This window comes from Colias croceus, chromosome 11 (assembly GCF_905220415.1).
Source record: "Colias croceus chromosome 11, ilColCroc2.1".
NCBI classification, from domain to species: Eukaryota; Metazoa; Arthropoda; class Insecta; order Lepidoptera; family Pieridae; genus Colias; species Colias croceus.
The window spans coordinates 6060464-6086143 of NC_059547.1; the positions used below are offsets into that span (position 1 = coordinate 6060464).

Sequence of the window (25680 nt, forward strand, 5' to 3'; positions counted from 1 at the left end):
TATTATATTAATAATTCGATAAATGGTATATATATAAATGAAAGTACCGAAGTGATTACGATGATTCTCAACAGGTATAACAGCGACATTATTGTGGTTGTTTGTATAATTATTTTTCTGAACTGGTAATTCGTCATGGTCCTCAGCTCCAGCTCTTTAAAAAAAACACATCTTTTAAAATATTTTCTTTGACATATAAAACAAAATAAACAATATTTAAAAGTGCACTCACTTCATAAACACTTCCTCGAGGCTAGTAACCGAAAGTCCATAGCTTGACACTTTCAACGCAGCTTTTTCCTCTTCGAATTTCTTCAACATATTAGGAAATTTACTGACGTGTTCATTTGGTAATATGTATGTTAATTCAGATCCTGCACAATTTATTATTTTATAGGATACGATTAATTTTGAGTAAACAGATTTATAAAATGAACATACAAGAAAAAATAATTTAGGTTCCACAAATACTATTCTGGAAAATAAATTTTATCAACGTAAGTACAAACCTATATTTGTATTCTCTCTTACATCAGGTACATAGGTCTTAAAGAATTTCGTGACCTCTTCAACATTACAAGTATCCTCCTTGACTATAGTTAGTTTATATCCGATTCCATAATGTTTCTTCAGGAAATACGGCGTGCCTACACATTGAAGTTTACCCCCAGACATGATCGCTATACGGTCTCCGAGAATATCTGCTTCGTCCATGAAATGCGTTGTAAGGATCATAGTTCGACCTAGTAAGGTAATTGTAAATTAATGTGCGTGTTTGTTTGGAATATTTAGAAAAAACGATTACAGCGCCAACTTTAAGAGATTTATCGACATTTAATGCAATCCAAATGTTGATCTATTGCCTAAAAGTCTTTAAATTAGTCAACGCATTTTAAAAAACATGTTGGAAGTTTTTAGGTGATATATCGACTTGAGTTGAAAGTATGCACTTTTTATTGGACATCCTTTTTAAACTATGACGATTACCAATACGTTCAACATACCCTTTAACTCCAGCAAAAATGTGTCATTGATAGGAAATATTATCTGGCAGTAACTTTTTTGTTTATTACCTTTCTTCTCCTTTTGCAATAGATCCCATAGAGATCGTCTAGCAGCTGGATCCAGGCCTGAAGTGGGTTCGTCCAATAGAACTACTCTGGATGAACCGCACATTGCTGCACCGACGGACAATCGTCGTTTTTGACCTCCCGATAAGTGCATTGATTGTACATCTCGCTATAAAAAATTCAAAAATTACTTGAGCCAACAATATCTGTAGGTATGAAGGAAATTTCTTAGGTTAATGCAAAAATAAATTTTGATCATCAAAATAATAGAAAGCACGTGATTTGAAAAAGAATATAAATTGTTAAATTACTAAAAAAAATGAATAAACGAATAAGAGCATTAATAACTCATCATCTAACAGACCTTTTCTTGCAGCTCCAGTAATTTGACAAAATGTTCGACCTCATCATTAATCTTCGACTTATGGACGCCTTTTAACCTAGAGTAGAATATAATATGTTCCGCGACGGTTAGGTCTGGGAACAAGACGTTGTGTTGGGGGCAAAGGCCCAGGGACTTTCGGGCTGATTCTGTTTCAGTGACTATGTTATACCCGTTTATTGTAGCAGATCCTGATGTCGGTGGGACCATACCTAGAATATTTTACACTTTATTTACTTGGCTGTGAATTCAACACAACTACTTTTGGAACTTACTTTGTTCACGTATTAATGTGAAAAAAACTTTCGAGAAGGGAAAAATAGTTAATAAACAAAATTATAAAACATTAAAGGTTGATTTCAACGCTTGCTAATATTATCCTGATAAGCCTATTAAAACTTTTGATGAACAATTTCAAATATTATTTGATATTTTTAAGGATTGATAAACTAAACAGAACCTGCAGAAGTTGTGAAACTAGCCATAAAAGTGTCTCATGAATCAGAATATACGTACTCGTAAACATTACATACCTACATGACTAAACGGACGTCAAAGTGTTCATCATTAACTGACCATATTAATAAGTTTAAAATGATAATCGTGAATAATATATATTTATTTTTTTATTCATGTATAGAAATGAAAAATGAAATTTATAGTAAAAATATTTATTTACAGTATAAGTGTTATAACCTTTGGATATCGAGTATGTACCTACACATAATTGAGTTAATTAAAATTCAATAAGTATTACCTGTTAACATTGATATAGTTGTGGTTTTCCCAGCTCCGTTATGACCTAGTAATACTGTTATTTCATTTTCATACATCCTAAGATTTAAATTGTCTACTGCTTTTTTACGACCTTTGTATACTTTAGTGAGATTCTGGAAAAAAATAACATTAATGATCGCAATCACTTCAAGATACTTTAAATGCTTTCGTTTCATTCTCTTTATTGCTACTGAATTCTTCTTTAATGGCATTCATATATATGTATTATGCATGTATGCCATTGTGTAGTAGACAGGTCGTAGATAATAATCGAACTCGTAGACACGTGCAACAATTTATTTTATTGGGCACAATCTGTGCTACTTGAGTGATTAAATTCCGATTCATATTTGAGAAATTTATTAAATTGAACTGGGCACTTTTTATCTTCGCGTTACCTTTAATAAATGTAAATATACCTAAGGCAATGTGAAGTTAAATTAATGTGCATTTTTTTAACCATTTTAGATGAAATATCAATTTAACAACTTTCTATAAAAGGACATTTTATCACACATATCACTTGCAGGTTATTTTGCCGGATATGACAATTGACAAGAGCTAAAACAGGAGTACTCTATACTATTATTATAAAGCTGAAGAGTTTGTTTGTTTGTTTGAACGCGCTATTCTCGAGAACTACTGGTCCGATTTGAAAAATTATTTCGGTGTTAGATAGCTCATTTATCGAGGAAGGCTATATGTATATCACGCTACGACCAACAGGAGAGGAGCCACGGGGATGAAACCGCGTGGAGCGGCTAGTAATAATATATAAGTGCATTGGCAGTTGGCACAAAGATTAATGATCGGGTGGCGCTCTCATTAGTTTTTTTCTGCACATGAATGTCTCTGATCAAGCTTGTCTCAGTATCCCATGGAGTAGGGAGTTAAATATTTGAGACGCATAAATTGTTTTATTACTGTATTCATATATATATTGTAAGTACTTAAGACTTAATAGTTCTCAAAAATGAAGATTTTTACATTTGTATCATAAATAAAAAATACTGTAATAAAATAATTATGAAATACTGCAAAATAAAAGAAATTCATCAATTTCAAAAATGGAAAGCAGCCTCAATACCACTGAACAGAATGAGAAAGTGTAATGAAATCGTATATTATATCTATACATATAATAAATCTGTAGAAGGGTCAATTCTGTACATTGAAAATATTGAAAAAATAAATAGCAGGGGGTGTTACTGGATCGATACCAAACCCAAATATGTGATTAAAAAAATTTTTGTCTGTCTGTCTGTCTGTCTGTCTGTCTGTCTGTCTGTCTGTCTGTCTGTCTGTCTGTCTGTCTGTCTGTCTGTCTGTCTGTCTGTCTGTCTGTATGTGAAGGCATCACGTGAAAACTAGCGGTTCGATTTCGATGAAACTTGGTATAATTATACCTTATTATCCTGGGCGTAAAATAGGATACTTTTTATCCTGGAAAAATACGTAGAAAAAAATTAATCTTAATTTTTCAGTTTTATCCATAGACGTTGTTCCGTAGAACCGCGAACACACGTTGCGTATTATTATAGGCCTAGCCGTATTTGGGAATTGGGTCCAATAGATATTTATAAGATGTTATTGACAGAGGTACTCAAAATGGAGAAATAAGTAACCATCCACGCGAAGACCGACATCCGCGCGGACGGAGTCGCGGGCGGAAGCTAGTTACGAAATAAAATAAGAGCAGAGCAGAGCTAGAGCGTATGCATTGTGCAATAATTTTTATGAAAATACAATGAAATATTTTCTAAACTTACATTAAAAAATAAGACCAAAATGTAAATAATATTTGTATTAGATACATAAATAAAGAATATCCCCTAAATACGTAAGAATTTCTTTCATAAGGTTTCAAAAATGATATAAATATATAACCGTGTATATTATACACGTAATGTCTGGGATTATTTTTAAGTGAGATGTTATATTTTTATCATCGTGTTCGGTAACACGGTGATTAGTAAGGAAACCTTTATCTACACCTACACATTCGCTTTTCATAGTATCTAATACATATCTAATTACACTTATTTATCGGAAACTAGCTTATCGGTCAATTAAGGAAAGCTGGCATGTTCACAGTACTCACACTTATGCAATTTCACTTACAGTATGTTCAAAAATAAATGCGACTCTAGTTTCATTTTAGACTTGAATTGTAAAATGGGTGCGTTGTAGATAAATATATTATGCAAATATAATTATGAAAGCTCTCATAATTTACCTGTAAAATTATACTTTAAAAGTAAATCAATTGATGAAGTTAATTATTTATTCTAATAATAATCAACTGGATAAAAGTATTAATAATCATTCAATTATCAAATAATAATTAAATTTCAGGTCATAAAAACAATACAAATAACACGTGCGCTCACTCCCAACACACGGATGGTTGTTTTGATAATGATTTAAATAACGGACGTCTTCTGCAGTTGCGGAGCAGTCTTGTCCTGACTTTAGTCGAGTAAAGATATCTAAGAAATATTATATTTGTAGTAAGTACGTAATACCTACCAATACGCGCTAACAAATATGTGTTACATGTTTATTGTATAATTTTCACACTATTGGTTTTAAACTCAAACTCAAACATTTATACAATTAGACTTCTTCTAGAAGCACTTTTGAATCGTCTTAGCAGTTTAACAGTTTTAACATTTACCACCAATTCAGAGAGCAGTATCTATAGAGAAGAAGAAGAATCTATTTAATCATACCTAATCGTAATCTTCTACTTCACTGAAACTTTCATCGCTCGAAGAACTCGCCGTCAGTAAATGAGTCAGTGTAATTATCTACTTTTGGTTCTAATTGAATATATTTTTCCTCATGTTCTCGCGTCTTTCTCCAAACGTCACTAAACATATCCAGACTAATATGGCATTTGCTTCCTTTCTAAATAATTCTTCCACAGTTTTCAAGTTAAAGTTCACATTTTGTGATGCTACTTTCCCTTTAATTATGCCCCATAGTAACTCTATTGGGTTGAGTTCTGGATGGTATGGTGGAAGGCGCAATACACTATGTCCATGATCTTTGAGGATTGCATCAAGTAAAAATTGTGTATAGTATGGCTTATTTTTTTTAATAATGTGATAACTCTGATTATTAATTAGTAATTTGATTTTTGAAAAAAAAAAATGCCGATTTTAGTCAAAATTTATATTTTTCTAACAAGATCCTTATCATCCAAATTTCCACCTTGGTGAGAAAAATTGACATTTCTAATGAAAATGAACAAAAAATTAAATGATTTTATTAAATACTGTAAAATAGTCTATAATTCTTCCATTTACTGTATCACAAAATTCTTCATAGATTTTTAGATATTCGTACTACACCAATTACATCACCCTGTATTTATAAACAATTGCAAAATATGACACATACATAGGCCGGGAGATACTGACACAAAATTTCGGGTCATTTGTAACAGAATGGCGGTTCTACAGAGGTCTTATTACGCAATGACTAAGAGAAAAATGATGGTCAGAACGCTGGTACCGGCGGTCTAGTCGCGTGGGCGTTAGTCGAACTCGTCGTATAAATAGCGAAAGTCAAACGATTTGTAACACAAAAATTTTAGAATTTACCGATAGCCCATAAAAAAGATGTAGTCCGCCGGTACCAGCGTTCTGACCATCATTTTTCTTTTTGTCATTGCGTACTAAGACCCTTCTAGACCGCCATCCTGTTACAAATGACCCGAAATTTTGTGTCAGTATCTCCCGGCCTAACATGTGCAATGTGTAAATGTGTTGACGTTCCAGCTCTTCTTAATATATCTATACCGCCCGCGGCTTCGCCCGCTTTGTCTAAAACCTAATGAATTATATACTAAAACCTTCCTCTTGAATCACTATCTATTAAAAAAAGTTTTAAAGATCAAATCATACAAAGGGACATAGGGACAGAGTAAGCGACTTTGTTTTATACTATGTAGTATTTTTTTATTTAAATACTCATAGAAATTAGACCTGATTAACAAATATGAACTTCTGCAATCCTATCTAGCTGAAATGATCCTTTTTATGCACAAAATACACTATGAAATATGCACATTGGGTGTGAATCATTACAATATTACGATAAGGCTGATTCTTTATGCGACTAAACCAGTTTAAGAGAGCACTGACCTATATGAAAACATGAAAAGAATTTAAGTTTATTTCTCAAGGTATTCGCACGTGTTTTGTTCAAATATTTTAATATATCTTCATTTCACAGTTCATACAAAACGCAAATTTTCAATTAAATTAAATTTTCAGAGTCACCTTTATTTATCTAAAAATGATGAATTTTCATAAATTTATACTACAATTTTTATCTTCCAATTAATTGTTTTATTATAGGAAAAGTATTACAAAAATTACCTCAATATTGATACCCATTGGAACTCCTTTCGGCTCCTCGTCGTGAACGACTTTTAATAATGCATTTTTGTACTCTTGATCAACACCGTCATTTAACGTTACCGCTGTAGATAAAATAGTTTTTCTAATGTAATAGATATAACTAAGGAAATATGAATAATAAAATATGAATATGTAAATACATAGTAATTAGTATGAAGTCATCTCTAGTAAGATAGAAAAATCATGCTTTAATTAAAGTATAACAATCATCTCAATAAAAAATTAACCCACATTAATCATAATGTTTTGACACAAATGAAACCAAGGGCGTCAGTGAATTAGTTGTAAAATAATTAATGCTGTTTCATAGGCTGCAATCATAGGCATTAGGAACCTACTCTACAAAGCATCCTTCTAACAAATACAGATAATGTATCATGTTATCAGCAGGCTAAATTTCAATAACTTATTGGGAATCAGGTCATATAGTTTCGATTAAAACTACGTCAATCAAATGATTTGATATAGAAATATTATAATGCGCAACACTCACCAGCGACTCTCGTTTTATTTGGTAACCAGAAACTCTTCGTGAATGGGAAGTACCACGGCAACGGAACGCCGTATGTGCCGGGCCGTATTTTTTCTACGTACATAGCGATTGACATGTAAATTATAGTGTCCAAAATAAGCATAATCACTACGTGACCTGGGTGGAAATCATCGTGATACGATACTGGCGAAAATAATTCATCCCATTGTAGACCTGAAATAAAGATTACATTTTAGAGCATTTTATATGCAATTACGCAATTAACTACTCTTTCAGTTATGCAAATCGCTGTGTACGCAATACACTTATTTTTTGTGTAAGTACTCTGCTGGTACATTAAAAGACATGTCACCTTATTAGTGATTTTGAAACAATTTCAAAACAATAGCTCCGCTAGAAATTTTCAATCTTGATAAATATATTTTACTAATTGGGTAAACATTCGTTAAATTTCGTTATATACTTCTTACGATTTTACATTACTTTTTATATTAACAATATGATCATAACTAGCCCTTTTCAATTTTTTGTGTCGATTAATCTACATTGCTATGCGGTTTATAGCAGTGTTTTGACGATGAGTTCTACTATTAGCTTTCAATAGGTTCGTTGGGTTGTTTCAAGTAGTTCTTACCAACAATTAATGTGTATGTATGTATGTATGAAATTCAAATGTGTACGTATAGAAACAGTAAACTTAGATCTGATAAATGGAATAATAATGTTAAGTGTTCGCTGTGGGGAGCTTTAAGTAGGGGTAGGTCCTGTGTTGGGGTTCGTCCGATTAATAACTAGCGTAAATCGGAGTGAATGCATGGGGTTTTCCTGGTCAATACACGTATATAAAACACGGATACAAATAGAGATCGAAATAATTAACGACTATCTCAAATATACACAGACCAGACAAATGATGTTTTAATTCATTTATGGTAAGATATCTTGCTCAGAATGCCCGTGCAACGAGAACCTAAAATTCCATTTCATTTCCAATTCAAAGAATAATATTATGCGGGTACATCTTACCCACTTAATATTATTCCTTGAATTGTAACGAGGAATAGGTGACGAAGTTGATATCTAGCTTAGAACGAGGAAAAATATCGAGGACTATCATCTGTTTTAATAAGGGTACCAAAAAAAAAAATCAAGTCAGAACCCAGGTACTCTACTGCATATTATTATGTGCTAGGTAGGTACATATTTTCATTATGTTGAAAGTTTCATCAACATAAATTTAGTTAAAAATTAAACAATCACAAAAGTGACGATGCCGGGAATGACCTCATTTTACCGGTTCAATAACATTATAAAGTAAACACTAAATTACTGAGTCTGCTTTTCGACATGAGTCTCTGTGGACAGTTGAAACAATGAAGGTTTATAAAACTTTTCAAAATGTAATTTAGAATTGAAAATCAACTTTCATAATAATCTATTTATAAACAATGCTCTACAAACACGCGAGTGCGTTGAGTACGCACGCACCAAAGGTCTACTGTGTTATTAGATTCGTGGAATTACTCAGCATGGTATGGATTCGTTCTGACTATTCAATTACACAATAATAATTGTTAGTTATTATAATAAATAATCATAAAAAATAAAAGGATTAATCGAAGATTGAATAAATACTACATCTATATAAAATATATTCCTGTATTTAGTCTTTAATTTTAAGTAATTATGTATTCAGTAATGATTTTTATAGGTACTTGTACTTCTTTTCAATGGTTCTCGCCTATGAAAACATCGGACTTATAATTAAAAAAAAAAAAAAAAATATATGATTTCGCTACCCAAACGGGGGATGCAATGCAAATGATTATCTAAACGTGGAGATCTCTTTTCGATCAATTATTCAGTATCATCGTGATTAGATTTGTGTATATTCTCAGCGTACAAGTTCTATGGATTATTATATTTAAAGGTCAACGTAACAAGGCCGAGTGTATGGTATTACTTAATTATGATTATGTGACCCAATAGCCTGCGAGGTTTTTGAGCTTGTTTACATACCATCCAACATGAACAACAGTTATATTCCTCGTATTTTTATTAATAATTTTTGGTATCGATTAAAAAAACTATCAGCGAATTGCCATTTTAATGTTTTGATGTGATTTCACAAACTACGACAAAATTAAATCTATTTATTGTCGTAAATAGATACTTTTTATCTTTATACGATAGATATACCTACAACTACACAGTTCTTTGGTATATTATGATATATTATGTATTTAAATATAAGTTACATAATATTATGTAATATCGACATGATTTTAAAAGAGCAACTATGGAGTTTCTTGCCGGTTCTTCTCCATAGATCACTGCTTTCCGAATCGGTGGTAAATGTTAAAAATAATTATGTAATGACGATTCGAAAGTGCTACTAAATGGTAGTCTAATTGAATAAATGAATGTTTGAGTTGAGTTGAACTCTGTATAATAATATGTTTCTATAGTTATATTCTATTAGACTTTTGTTGTCAACTGTACAATTGCTTTTCAGACAAAAAGATAATTTAACAAAAAATTGCAAATGCTATCTTCCGCATACTCGTACATATAATTATAATATTATGTATTATCAGTAAAATACATTTTTTTTTCTATGTACATTCGATACATAAAAGCAATAGTAGAATTATTAAAGATGAATTTAATAAAAAAAATTCTACCTAAATAGCTTTGTAGTATTTATATTTCCAAAACTGTTAATTATTGTGATCGCTTCCGCAAATTATAAATGATATTCTAAATATCAATTACTTTTGGAAGTCTTATATCATAGACATCACCAAAAATTATGTTTAATCTATCATATAACATTTATCAATATCAAGGACACGTGTGACGTATAAACAACTTCATGGTAACTCACTAATAAATCTTAACTCGGGACAATCATATATAATTTGGAACGTGTTGCCGCGTACATTCGTTGCAACATTGTCTTTACTCTTTTATACAAGTTTAGAGGTTCAAGAGGAGGAGCACCAACCATTGCCGTCTTTACCATAGGGGCACAGGGGGCCAGTGCCCAGGGTCCCCCATCGTCTGGGGGCCCCCCTGGAGGAGATTTTTGGAGACAATTTTTCTCACATAAGTCTAAGACGGCCCTGGCACCAACGGTGTTGAATGCTGATATATTATAGCAATAAAACCTTGTACATTTACAATTAACGACTTCGTATTGGAATATAATATAATAATTAGGAATTTGAGTGTGAGTTTGAGTTTAATCTAAACTATATAACTAATATCATAAAGCTGAAGAGTTTGTTTGTTTGTTTGAACGCGCTAATCTCGGTCCGATTTGAAAAATTCTTTCGCTGTTAGATAGCTCATTTATCGAGGAAGGTTATAGACTATGTATCATCACGCTACGACCAACAGGAGTGGAGCCACGAGGGAGAAACCGCGCGGAGCAGCTAGTAAAGTATATATTATATTAAATACATTATAATAAATATTATGTAGTTGGCTAGACAGTCTTGAAAATAACCGTTTAAATTTTGCCAAATTACTTGCAATTTTTTTACTCTTCGCGAGATGAAACAAACGGGATGATAAGATATTCTGAATGCAATTGTAACAGGAATCCCGAATAACGTGATTACGTAGACGTTGCGTAAATGAATCATGAATTCATAAACACGCTCAAATTACAGAGTGCGGGGTTTTATGTATTATGCTGGCCATACACCATACTTTCTATTGTCCAATCGGCATGACGCTGCAGCTTGATCCAATCTGCAGTTTGTCCATAGAGACCACACACACAACGTTTGAATTGTCCAATCGGCAGCAACGTTCAGTTGAAGCCATGGCGTCACCGGTGACAGACGACGATGTTTTAGCCGTTTTGGGCGTATATTCGTAAAAATGAAACAAAAAAAGGATTATATGCCGGGAAAATTGTTGTTATATATAAATACCTATTTAATGAGAAGTACCCAATGTGTTAATTAATCTGGTACTTCATCTATCTCTCAAACAAATCTTATCCAAATCCGTAACCGTTGACATCTAAACATCCATATACTTTCATATTTATCGACCAAGCGAGCGAAGCGCCTACGCTTCAGCTTGGACGAAAAATCTTGACCAGACTGAAGTGACGATCGCATACCGCCATACACGGTCCAAACGACATAATCCAATCGCCATGATCAAGCCAAAAGAATCGAAATTCGATTGTTCCGTCAAGTATAACTATCATGCCAAATAATGCCAATCCACTCCCACACATGGTCAGTTCTAACTGATCCAATCGGTAGCATCATGCCGAATGGACGATAGGAAGTATGGTGTATGGCCAGCATTACGAGACATTCAACTCTGATCATTTAGACGCCAAGTTTCTGTGTCTGAGAAAAAAAGTGGCAGAATAATAATTGCTAATGCAACAATACCATTACTCATAAATAAATACAGACGAAAAAAAAAAACAGACAAATACGTGATTGCCAAACTTAATTAAATAAAACCGAAATTTATTATGCATGTTTTATGTTCAAAATGGCTAATATAATGTATTTACCTTGATTCGTTCCTTCGCATACAATGAGCATTTGTAATACGAATCCCATGGCAGCATTAGATATAAGACTAAGAAGAAATTTTGTATGTAAGGCGACATCTTCGTAAAGCATTTGAGTTAAAAAGTAGGCGGAATACGTTGAAAACCACATCAGACCCATAAACGACGCCGCGGTATTCGCTGTAAATAACAAAAACAAGTAAGCCTTTTATTATGGAGTGTTAATTTATTCAAATTAAAGTTTTTGTAAAATCATAAAACAGAATATTACCTTCATCATGTTAAGAGAATTTTTTACGCTACCAGTTTTTTTTTTATTTATTAACAGCTATTATTTTATAATATGTGAATTGTGAAGTCAAGTTATAAACATAGGTGTATAGTAAATGTACTGTAAGGCTGTTTGAAAATAAAAGCTTTTTCATTGTGCATATTATCCACATTTCAAGATCGTGTAAGATTACTATCAAAGTGTAACAGTAGTGACAAGGGCAAGGTTAAGATTTATCAATGTTTATCGGAATTTCTGTTTTTATCATTCGGCATATATTATAAACATTACAGGTAATTTTAATCTTTGTAATGAATCTATTTATTGTTATCTTTTTATAAGTTCTATCTGAAATTACTGTCTACAATTTTACATTCTACGTAGGTAATTTTTTTTTCTATTAAATAATTTATATCACAGATAAAATATAACAGGTGGTCATTTACACTATCGAGTCGAAAAAAAAAAAGACGTGTGGCACTCGGGGACTGCCGAGGTAAAGCTATTGCATAGCATGCCCTCAAGCCACACCTCCGCCCGTCGGAGTGGGGAGCGTGAGGTTTTTCGTTACGGAATTTCTCGATTTAGTCCTCAAGGCCCGCGATAGAAGCTATGCAATAGCTTAAAATAACTATATTATTTATGATAGCAAATATAGCACTAAAGAAAACTTGTACTTACCTCTTGTAAAGAAGACGCTCACCATGAAAGAAAAGGCCAACGACGCCATAATAAATAGAAGCATAAAGAACAATAGAACTGTCCATGGTGTGTATGTGAAGACTGAGTATTTCTCTCCGTCCGCAGTTGCATTGAATGGTATCTAAAACAAACAACAGGTGAATTAAACTAAACATTGGAATTAAGCCCGGCCGTACCCGGACTGCTCGAGCAGTTAACGGATAAGCGGCGTAGACGGACTGCTCGAGCGGTGCGTGTACGGCAGTGAATGAATGTCTATAGTTTACCGCACGGTTGCGGCTTCAAGCCGTCGGTCTCAACAGCTTCAAGCGATCAGTGTATGGCCGCCCTAAGAGCGGCCGTACACGGGCAGCTGAGTGACGTACACAGACAGCTCGAGCGGTCGGCGACAACTTTTCGAGCCGTCGGTTATTGACTGCTCGAGCTGTCTCTACCAACCGCTCGAACTGATGATTTTTTTGACTAGTCAAGTCATTTATTTTCAGGGGAGGCGGGAGCCGTAGCGTCGTACGGCGATGAATACATAATTAATGTCTATAGTTCACAGTGCGGTCGCGGCTTCAAGAAGTCGGTCTCAACTGCTTGAAGCGGTCCGTGTACGGCCGCCCTTAAACTCTTTAAATTCTAGTTAAAAATCTGTATTTAAGCATAGTTCATTGTACATGCAAACATACTTTGGAATTAACAATATCCTACTAATCCTACTAATATTATAAATGAGAAAGTTTGTGAGGATGTGTGTGTGTGTGTGTCTCTTTCACGCAAATACTAATGAACCGATTACAATGAAATTTTGCACACATATAGAGGGTAACTTGGATTAAAACATAGGATAGATTTCATCCCGGAAATCCCACGGGAACGGGAACTATGCGGGTTTTTCTTTCAAAATGCGGGCGAAGCCGCGGACGGAAAGCTAGTAGATTATAATGATATTCTCATCTCATAAGACCTCAATTCGCGGAACCAACCGGGTCCAAATACAATTCTGGGAATTTTTTTAGGTAGTAACGTCAGACATAGAACATAGGTATTATTAAATCCTTTCCATAATACATACATATTTCCTTTTCATTTTATTATGAATTCGACATAATAATGTTATATTATGTGTCATGCAGGTAGATTTTTATATGAGGTTTTTACTTTTTATTCGGGTAAACCAAACGATACACACAGTTCCGATAAATGAACCGATCGGGTATTCCGTCTTACCTACAGCTACCGTACCTATTAGCCATTAGGTGCTTAATATGAAAATATACCTAATATGCGTACTTATATTGTTTATCTTATCGCTGAAAACACACTTAAGGACAAAAAATTACATCCAAAGAGATAATAGTGTTAAGGGCATAAAAATGGGGTCGCCATGTGACGCGGGACATCCCGTCGCGACCTAGTGGCCCCAACCTTGTTTATTTCAAACACGGATGTTTTTCACGTAGACGTAAAAATAGCAATAGTAAAATTACAGCATTCCGACGTGCTTCAGATGTAATTGTATGATTATTTAGAAAGTTCGCAGTCAACATATTTTTTTTTACAGTTTTCCTGTTACGCAATAAGTAGTCATCATACTTGCTCTGTGGTAGTCATTTGCGAACAATATAATTCAAGTAACGTAGAAAATGTGAATATCATGAAGATACGCTATAACTCTACAGACCATTAGTTAAAGAAGTCGATACTCGATGTTTATTAATTTAAAGCTGTTGAAAACGTGAACTGAACTAACTATAGATTTATCGATTTTTATGTCAGAAAACTAGCAAACGGTAAAAACAAACATATAATTACGCGTGACTTACAATTTTCTATTATGAATTCTTTTGCAGAAAACTAATTATGGATAAGATAAGTAATGACTGAAATATAATAACATTCGTTGCTCTATCATATTTTCTTTCAAGTAGCAAACTACGCTTACCTACTTATCTGAAGTAGGTAATATGAAAAAAAAAATGAAAAAATGAAAAAATATTTATTTAGACCCACATTATGAAAAGTTTACATAAATGAGACACGACAATCGCCTAAACTAGGTACTAGACCTGTGCTATAGGCGATCGACGCTTTCCACTCCATAAGACACAGTGCCATTATAACGTGAGTAAAAGCGAGTGTTTGTGTGTGTGTGTGAGTGAGTGTGTGTGGGTGAGTGTGTGTGGGTGAGTGTGTGTATTTGAGTGTGAGTGTGTTTGTGTGTGTGTAAGTGTAAGAGTGTGTACGAGGTTGCGTGCATAATATAGTAATAGATAAGTTTCACATACCTAATACATTTGATTTTTAAGAAATTTAAATTAATACAAATTACATTTTTACACATTAAATTATCGCACATTACATTATATTATTACACAATTTACATTATTACACATTATTAGTTCATAATTTTAGCAATTCTTCGGTTTCTACGTATGATAAGGTAAGTAACATGCTTGTGGTTTTTTTTTTTTAGTTTAAAATATGTACTGTTGCGGATATTTAATATTTTATTTACTTTATTATAGAGCAAAGGACCCATATAGGCGGGACAACGCTTAGCTGACACAGTATGAACAAGAGGTAAGTTAAAGATTCTATCATTACGTCTTTTTTCAGTATGATTTGTATCTCGAGCTGCCAGGTAATGAGTGCCTAGAACACAGTCCAATATATAAAGTTTCCTTACAGAGAGGAGGTTACAATCATTGTAAAGTGTTAAGGTAGGGTAGAGCATTGGCTTAGCCATCATTACTTTGAGAACTGCTCGTTGCGCTCTTTCAATCTTGAGCATGTGCGTTTTTGCCGCTCCGCCCCATACTTGGATACAATAACTTAGAATCGATTGACCAATGGCAAAATATACTTTTTTTTAAATATCTATATCAGCGATGTCGCGAAGCTTCCTGAATATTACCATTAGTTTGCGAGTGCGTGATGCCAGAGTTTGAATGTGATGCTTCCAGGTTAGTTAGTTATCTAAGTGAACACCTAAGTATTTGATGGTAAGAGCACTTTCTAATATCTTACACTCGCATGATTTATTTTCTTGTGGATAGTTGAATGTCTTACAAGTATGTGCTGTTATAGTGAGTTCTTTCGGCTGCGAACACTTGTACAAAGAGAAGGTTAAGTATTTTGTTTTATTCAGATTGATGGTTAAAATGTTTTGACTTAACCAAGACATAACTATTGCCAGTCCATCCTCTGCAGATTTTTTTGTGCTGTTCCAGTCATTACCACTAAATACGATGGCAGTATCATCAGCAAATGAAACAACATGGCCGTTAGATAGGGTCAGATTGGAAAGTTCGTTTATGTATACGAGGAATAACGTCGGACCGAGCACACTACCCTGTGGTACTCCATAAGATACGGTATGCTTTGAACTTACTTCACTTCCAATCTTTACCATCTGTTTACGGTCTGTTAGGTAACTTGAGAGTAATTGCAGTGGTAATCCTCGAACACCAGCTCGTTCAAGTTTCGTTAAGAGGATAGGTATTGAAACCGTATCAAAGGCTTTAGCCAGGTCCAGGAATACACCAATGCAATTTTTTTTGCTGTCGAGATTACTAATAATGTGATTCGTCAAATCAGCTATAGCGTCTTTGGTGGATTTGCCTCTCAGGAAACCATATTGATGCATCGAGAAGAAATTAGTTTTATGTAAAAACTCGGAGAGCCTTGAGTTAATAATTTTTTCTAGGATTTTCGACATTATACGCAGCATAGCTATTGGACGAAAATTATCAACACGATCATGGTCTCCTGATTTATGAATAGGACGAATCAGAGCAATTTTGAAAGCGTCTGGAAATACTCCGCATCTTAATGACAGATTACATATATGGACCATGACAGGAACAAGGTACTCTTTATTCAGCTTAAATATGTTTGAGGGTATATTATCATAACCTGAAGAATTATTCTTAAGGCCGTTGAAAATTTCAGTCATTTCATAGACATCCGTGTCTCTCAAACCCATAGATGCACAAGGAATTTGTTGATTATTAGAATTAAGATTATTGTTGTCATTGTTATTGGAGTCTTTAATTAAATTTTCAGCCATAGTTTTACCTATATTTGCAAAATATTTATTGACATCATCCAGCGTTTGATTAAATTTTATTAATTTCTGATTGTCACATTCAATTGGGGTCATATTAGCAAATTTTTTGATGAGTTTCCAGAGCGCCGAGACAAATGTCAAAACGCCAAGGAATAGAATACGCTATCGATAGAAATTGACATAAGCGTACGATGTTTTGCCTAAGGATTCGGTCACCCTACCAACGACAATGACGACCACGAACAAAATTTTCAACCAGTCGCAATTAAATAAAATTGTGCAAAACATAATTAAAATGACATTTAAGAATTTCCCGTCGTATTGGTGTTTGAAACATTTTTTTTTTGAGATCAATGAATAAACAAACAGGTTTTTCATAGAAACGGAGGCTCCTAGAAAAAAATGTATTTAACATTTTTTATAGATAATTAGATGATCTACAATTTTGGTTCAGGTGATTATATGATAAACTTATCGTCTCAGCGAAAATCGCAAAAAAACCCTATTTTTTTATTAATTGACCTCGAAATTTTTTATTTCCGAGTACTAGAATGAGGAGAGATTTAAATATTGATTTTGAACAAATTTCGGCAAGATTGGAATTTTGGTCGTAGTCGTCTTCGTCGTTGGTAGTGTGACCGAACCATTACCAAAATGTCATGAGCTTATGTCAATAATTAGCGTTAGCAGTTTCTATTCCATGGCGTTATGTACGTTTGTCTAAAGGCACAGGGGCCTTAGCCAAACGTCAAAACGCCAAGGAATAGAATACGCTTTCGATAGAAATTGACATAAGCGTATGATGTTTTGCATAAGGATTCGGTCACCCTACCAACGACAACGACGACCACGAACAAAATTTTCATCCAGTCGCAATTAAATAAAACTGTGCAAAACACAATTAAAAATGAAATTTAAGAATTTCCTGTCGTATTGGTGTTTGGAAAAAAAAATTTGAGATCAATGGATAAACAAACAGGTTTTTCATAGAAACGGTGGCTCCTAGAAAAAAATGTATTTAACCTTTTTTATAGATAATTAGATTATATACAATTTTGGTTCAGGTGATTGTATGATAAACTTACCGTCTCGGCGAAAATCGCAAAAAACCCTATTTCTTTTTATTAATTGACCTCGAATTTTTTTATTCCTGAGTACCAGAATGACGGGAGATTTTAATATTGATTTTGAACAAATTTCGGCAAGATTGGAACTTTGGTCGTGGTCGTCTGCGTCGTTGGTAGTGTGATCGAACCATTACCAAAATGTCATGAGCTTATGTCAATAATTAGCGTTAGCAGTTTCTATTCCATGGCGTTACGTACGTTTGTCTAAGGCCCCAGGGGCCTTAGACAAACGTACGTAACGCCATGGAATAGAAACTGCTAACGCTAATTATTGACATAAGCTCATGACATTTTGGTAATGGTTCGATCACACTACCAACGACGCAGACGACCACGACCAAAGTTCCAATCTTGCCGAAATTTGTTCAAAATCAATATTAAAATCTCCCGTCATTCTGGTACTCAGGAATAAAAAAATTCGAGGTCAATTAATAAAAAGAAATAGGGTTTTTTGCGATTTTCGCCGAGACGGTAAGTTTATCATACAATCACCTGAACCAAAATTGTATATAATCTAATTATCTATAAAAAAGCTCAAATACATTTTTTTCTAGGAGCCACCGTTTCTATGTAAAACCTGTTTGTTTATCCATTGATCTCAAAATTTTTTTTTCCAAACACCAATACGACCGGAAATTCTTAAATTTCATTTTTAATTGTGTTTTGCACAATTTTATTTAATTGCGACTGGATGAAAATTTTGTTCGTGGTCGTCGTTGTCGTTGGTAGGGTGACCGAATCCTTATGCAAAACATCATACGCTTATGTCAATTTCTATCGATAGCGTATTCTATTCCTTGGCGTTTTGACGTTTGGCTAAGGCCCCATGTCTGTTTGTCATTTCTCTTACATTTGTTTAGTTCAGCTCTTTCATATGCGTTTTTAACCTTTCTTAAAATGTTGGTACTGAAATTTCTATTCTTAGAAATTTCTATATCGGGAGTAAGTGATTCTTAAAGTTTGATTATTGGGTTGTTGTTTCAGTTTCAAGTGCATCCTGTCTCTGTTTCTTATACATCTTAAAAGACCCGGTGTTATCCACGGTTTCCGAGGAACGTAATTTCTTGAAATCACTTTGTATATGACATTAGTTTGTATTAATTTTTATAGATATTTAATAATTAGAGCGTCAGCAGCCAAGTTTACATCAGTTAACTGTAGTATATCATTGAAATTTTTTTTTTTTTTTTTTATAATTAATATATTCATACTCTTTCATTAAATAAAAAAATGGTTTTCCTGCTGCTAAATAGCACCTTTAGCTTATCGGTGTGATATCGAAAAACGTTTTAAAATAAGAACTAGTAGTTTTCATTTTCAAAATCTAACTTAGATCCTCTTTAACACGTCAACATTTTTCTGAAAATTTACCATTTGTACTTTTTGTTATCCGAATCGGCCGCTGTACCTAACGATGTATTTGGATTGGCATTTACAATGGCGTTTACTAAACTACGTATAACATACTTAGTTACCTACCTATTTAAAAAGAAATATAATTTATACAATTTCTTACAGCTTTCAACCTATTCTTATAGAAAGGAAAAAATCTACACAAATGTAAGTATTCTGAAAACAAAAACTTTTAGTCAATTATGTTTAACTAGCGATCCGCCCCGGCTTCGCCCGTGGTACATATTTCGCAATAAAAGGTAGCCACTAGCCTATGTTCTTTCTCAGGGTCTTGAGATTATCTGTGCCAAATTTCAACAAAATCGGTTGAGAGGTCAGACAGACAGAGAGTTACTTTTGCATTTAGGTATAATCTATACTAATATTATAAAGCTGAAGAGTTTGTTTGTTTGTTTGAACGCGCTAATCTCGGGAACTACTGGTCCGATTTGAAAAATTCTTTCGGTGTTAGATAGCGCATTTATCGAGGAAGGTTATATGATCACACTACGACCAACAGGGGTGGAGCCACGGGGGTGAAACCGCGCGGAGCAGCTAGTATTAAATATAGTAGAGACAGTAGGGATAATGTTGTAACTATCTATAGTATCTATATTATATACTATAGTATCTAACTATCTATATATAGTATGTTACCTAACAACAACATAAAAACGCTATAATAAAAAAAATCATGTTGGATTTTAATTCAATTCAGTATTTCTATGATTTTATTAATCGTACCGGTTTTATAAATGAGTAAATGCATTCATTCTAATATTATATAAGAAAAAACGAAAGTGCCTATTTTTCGATATGACATTTTGCAAATCCATAGAAGCCGGACTTTTAGGCTGGCAACTCATAAAAATTTTTATTAAAATTTATAATTCACGAGAAGAAGAAATTCTATTTAAATAAAATTGTACTTAATTCATGGACTAATCTTGTTTTCTATAATTTAGAAAACTGAAAAGAACTAAGCAAATCCATTTGCATAGAAACAGCTGTAGGTATTTAATTTAATTTATTTCTCAATTGAGGCATTGAAAATACGAACATATTCTCAATATGAAACAGTAAGTGTTTGATAGGAGTTTATTCAATGATCATTATTCTTAAGTTCAAGGACTGCCAACAGACTCTGGAACAACTCAAAACAAACCCATTATATCTATAAGCCGACAAAGTTTGACGAAGCCATGTATCTACTTCCTAGTTCGTTAAATAAATTGAACTGTAAAGCCGCAAGTCGCACACTAAACAATATAAATAGTTGGAACGATTACTTATTGAAGCCAATTAATGTGTATCATACATTCGTTGACGAAGCACAAATGTTTAAATTAACCAACCCATATGGAGACATGACTTTGTAGGAACCGACTATACAGTACTCCCAAAGCACAGAATACATTATAGTAGCTAAACGCTACCCAAAGTGATAATGCGCATATAGAAATCTTCGTTATTGTTCGGCAATAATTGTCATATTCCGCGAGTGTCCGAAGACTATATGTATATCTCTATATACACTCTACCATGCATTTTATTTATGCATAAATGTGCTTTGTGCTAAAAAAGATAAATATTGATTTATAAGTAACGAAATTTGTTTAGATAATTCCATGTGAGTATATAGCGAGGATAACGAGGTAATAAGAGGATTGATTTACTTGGAAATTTTTATAATAAAGAAGGTTAAAATAACATAAGGTTTATATTAGAAGAAAAAAAAAATAGTTTGTATTACAAAGTATTGCGTAACAGTGTTCGCCATAAGATAATAAAATTTAAATTCACATTTGAAAACAAAGCCAAGAAGGGTACGTAAAAGCAGCTCCATATAATATTTCCACACAGAGAAAATACGTGCTGTCACCACCAATATATTATAAAGAACTAAACGGATTTTTTAATTTTTTGACTGACAGGCTACCGTTACCTACCGCCCGAATTGTTTTCGATTGTGTATGACTCTGAATTGACTCCTATTTCTTCCGAACAAGGTGCAAGATGAAAGTGCATTGTTTAGGGTACTTACGATTCAATGATTCGGGGTGATTCGGGTGTTTGTGGAAATACGATAATTAGCGAAGATCTGCATGCGCATTATTAATTTTGGAGTATTTGCTGTACATTTATGTAGCATTTTGATGTTCAAAGGTATTATAACTGGGAGGCGTATGCTGGTGTCGTTACGAGATATCATTTAATCGTTTTAACTAAACAATGTTATTATTTAACATTATGTTAAACTGAAAGTGTAGGTTGGTAAGTATTCAGCAAGAAAATATCATTAACGTTTTGCGCAAAATAACAATCAAGGAAAGTTTATGCACTTACATTAGTTAGATGCCTATTATCGGTTTACTTTCAAAAATGTGAGGAAAATCTATGAAAAAAAAAAATGATTAAAGTTTTAAAATGGATCATTTTCTTTAGAGAAAGAGCGCACGACGCGACGGCCAGCCCTTTGTTATTTTATAAAAGTTGATATAATATAATTCTCTGTATACTATTTAAAATATATGTACCTATATTGTAGGTATCGTAGGTATCTCTTAATATACGTTTAACTAGCTAGCTATCTAACCTATCTATTAAAAAATATGTTTCAACTATAAACAATTTTATCAGTAGCCTAGTTTCCCGTTAATTATTTTTTTATATTATCTATTGTATATATTTAGATACATAAGTATAAATTTTTTTTAATGTTATATTAACAATTTGTTATAAAAACTACCTATTAAAGCCGGCTCTTAAGTGTTAATACCTATTAACACTTAACAGCCGACTTTTTATTGTAGTTTATCTACATAGGTATCTACCTATAGCCGATATATGTAGGTAGTTATGATACCTATCTATTAACTTATCCCTGTACATCTATTATCTACATCTGTCAGTTCCCAAACATGTTTACGTAGTAAATATTTCACGTAAGGTTATTCTCGTCAACGCACAGTTGATGCTATTGTACCTAAGCTGCAAGGTCGCGCAGGCGGGATAAAAATTGTGCGAGTCTGTGAACTTTGGACGGTGACTCGCATTTTACACACAAAAAATAGTATTAGGTATTATAAATCATAACCGAACACCCATCCCAAATATTTTAATGATGTACAGTGTACACAATACACATAATATTACCTGTATGTTTATTGTTTACGAGGTGCGAGAATAACATGAATAGGTATTTTTTTACCTTTAATAACCTATTTTGCATGTCATTCAATAAGGAAATTGGTCACAATTTGGTAACTATGAATTGTCGTCATTCATGAATCATGAAACGTAACTTTGAATTGAAGTAAACATTCTTTAACTTACCTTGAACAAAATAACCATTAATACAACAGATATCAATAAAAATGAAAACTGTTTTATAAACCAGGCGAGCCAATGCAGCCACGATGGTAAACCCATTATCGTCATTGTTTCCTAAAACAAATAACCTGTTAGATATTCAATCTTTAGCTTGTAATAACACAACAATTAAATTGTAACCAGTAAGAGATATTATGTTTGTTCAGACAAAAACATTGTTAAAATCTTGGAAAATGTATAAAAATATTATTTAAACGAAAATATAAGGTAGGTAGGTAGGTATATTGATAGGTCTTCCCTATTCGAAGAGTTTAGTATTGATAATAATACAATGTACCTAGAAGTCCTAGAACGTGAATCGATGAAATAGTAATAAGACATTTATGTCTGATATACTCATTGAGATATACATATGGAGACGACACCGCCTACATCACTTATGTTCCGCTCAACATACGCCATACGGCGTAACTGCACGCTCATTTTTTATTTGTTTTAAAGTGAAACGCATCAAATATGCCTTCGTGTGTGTTACAATATAAGACAAATAATACAAATAATACGGAAAAGTGCAAAGGAATTACTTTCATCGGTAAGTACCTAACTAGATAATAATTTTTAAAACTTAGTTAGAGCAAAAAAATGGCGCACAGATTTTGTTCGTGGTGTCTCCTCCATACGAAGTAATATTATCTCAATGGATATACTTAGACATTCGCATTAAATTGTGGTGTTCTGCTGTGACGAACAGCTAATTTCTCGAAATAAACATACTTCCTATATGCGCTGTCTGGTAATCACATTTAATAAAAAAAAGAAGACTTGGGTTCGATTCCTAAAAATAAAACTAAGCAGTAACAGACGTGGACAGTGAAATTTTTAATGGAGACATTGTTACGGACCCATCACCCATGGGGTCCGTCGTATTTTGTAAATTTAAAGCGTGGCATATTAGGTCGTAATATATGGTCTTTTAATAAAGGTCCCAATGTCGTTTTTTTATTACAACGGAAAAAATTCGCGAAAACGAACATAAAGTTAAAGAAATATCCTACCTTCAGCTGCAATTCCTTCTCCGCAGTTACAACCCTCACTGTGTTTACAAATGTATACGCGAAACAAAGCATTATGATCATTGAGATGAACCTTTCCATAGCAATTAGTAGATTATCCTCCCTATAAGCCATTTGTGGAAATCTTTGTAAATAAACCTTGGTGTTGACTGATTTTCCCGATTTTTGTTTTATTATCTCCTGAGAAACAGCGTGTTGGACTGCGAGAAACATTTCCGGCGAATATCCTACGAAAATATATAAAAGGTAAAAAATGGTGATTTATGAGCAATTTCTTTTAAGTTCATTGAGGACAATCATCAAATCAAAGTACTGTAAAAATTTGATAATGATTAAGATTTATAGAACAATATTTAGTTATTATTTGATATCAAAGTGACACTTGATATAATCTGTTAACATACAATGTTGCAATATCGTTGAGTGATAATCGGAATTTTCAAATAGCTTAAATTGTTTATATCAACAAAATATTTAAGTGACATTAATAATATTAAATTGATAACTCGTGGACATTTTCCTGAATGCAATAGCATTTTTTTATGACACCAAATATTATAATCAAAATATTGCTACCTGTTAAAGAAGAGTTTAAGAGTTTAGACAAATAAAGAAATAGGTACAAGAATAAATATTAACCTGGTGTTTTGCCACCATAAGCATCATTTGGATCTCTGGGGCCAGGTAGAGGGAATAAAGGAAATAATAAATTGGTCCTCCAACTTGCTCTTAAAGGATGGTCAACCATGGGAGTTCTCATCACTGCTGGAAACCTCAACGTTATATTGATATCATCTGGCCATTCTGTTGCATCTAAAATAAATTTCTAATTATGAATTTTTCAAGTAAAATTTTCAAGTTTTTTTTGGTGTTGAGAAAATCTTGAAGAATACAAAAAGTGCAATGAATAAACACACAAATGTTATTTATCCTAAGGTCTGTTATTTATCCTTATCTAATGTGTGAAGATTATAATTACATAATTGATAAAAATATAAAATTAAATTATATTCTTGGTTCCAATAAGATTTTGTTATACAATGACAGAGTAAAAAAGTTATTTCTACAAAATTTGTCCTCTTGAATAGCTAGGAGTTCTTTCTATATTTTTTTGTAATTTCATTAGGATTAGCTTCACAAATAATGCCTTCTAAAGGTGTTTATGATTTTCTGATATGATAATTTAGTTTTTTTGCATAACAGGATTTTTTTCTTCATAAAATTACTTAACCAAGTTCATCTTTGATTATTGGTTTATTTAACACTTTTTTCGCTTAGAAGAAACAAGGACAGGTGTATAGTAGATTCAAGAAATCTACATAATTTTATGATAAGAGTGGAAACTTGATATGTTACAATGTAGCTAATTACATTAACATTGTAATATTTACTCAAAACCTGTTTTATTTACATGAAATCTTCACAATTGTTCTTACATCACAATTGTATTAGCCACATAATATTGTAATCTATAATTAATTGCATCTATAATTTGTAACTACATTCTTGCAAATAAATATAATTTGAATTTGCATTTGAATTTACAAATATTACATTGTACAATATAATATGTAAAAAAAAAATTTGTAATATAATGATAAATAGACCATAGATTCATAATTATACATAATACATATTTGTTTATCTCATTTTTACTATTTCATTCAAAGTTTCATAATTGTCGCCATAAAATAATAATTTATAATATGGAAAAAACTATTACTTACTAGCCATTTGATCATCAAATTGGATTCCAACTAGAATTTTATTCATAGCATTGGGCTGAGTTAGTGCTTTCTCCAAATCAATGGAATCTTTAAATCCCTTAGGTTCTGGGAGCATAGCTGTATCAAATAATAATACAAGAAGGCCATTTAAATTGTCTAAAGCCACTGTAGCCATGGCATTCTCTGTAACTTTCCTTGTGAGAGCATTGTCTGGTGAAAATGCTAATGTCCCTTCTCTCCTTGCTGTTGTTAAATTCCCTCTAAGGATACATTAAAAGATGGTTAGGTGAACAACAT

At 32.9% G+C, this 25680-nt stretch overlaps 1 protein-coding gene across 1 annotated transcript in view; it reads right to left on the minus strand.

Moving 5' to 3' along the window:
- The window catches only part of LOC123695317 (phospholipid-transporting ATPase ABCA1-like), a 43136-nt gene that overhangs the window by 16750 nt on the left and 706 nt on the right, over nt 1–25680 (minus strand). The window contains exons 3-16 of the mRNA XM_045641131.1: nt 25384–25643; nt 24296–24469; nt 23639–23883; nt 22587–22697; nt 12654–12795; nt 11702–11881; nt 7153–7365; nt 6618–6721; nt 2210–2342; nt 1435–1664; nt 1074–1239; nt 510–743; nt 233–374; nt 48–154 (exon numbers count right to left, since the gene is read on the minus strand). Coding sequence (XP_045497087.1) covers nt 48–154; nt 233–374; nt 510–743; nt 1074–1239; nt 1435–1664; nt 2210–2342; nt 6618–6721; nt 7153–7365; nt 11702–11881; nt 12654–12795; nt 22587–22697; nt 23639–23883; nt 24296–24469; nt 25384–25643 — 2441 coding nt within the window. The remainder of the gene's footprint in view (nt 1–47; nt 155–232; nt 375–509; nt 744–1073; nt 1240–1434; nt 1665–2209; nt 2343–6617; nt 6722–7152; nt 7366–11701; nt 11882–12653; nt 12796–22586; nt 22698–23638; nt 23884–24295; nt 24470–25383; nt 25644–25680) is intronic.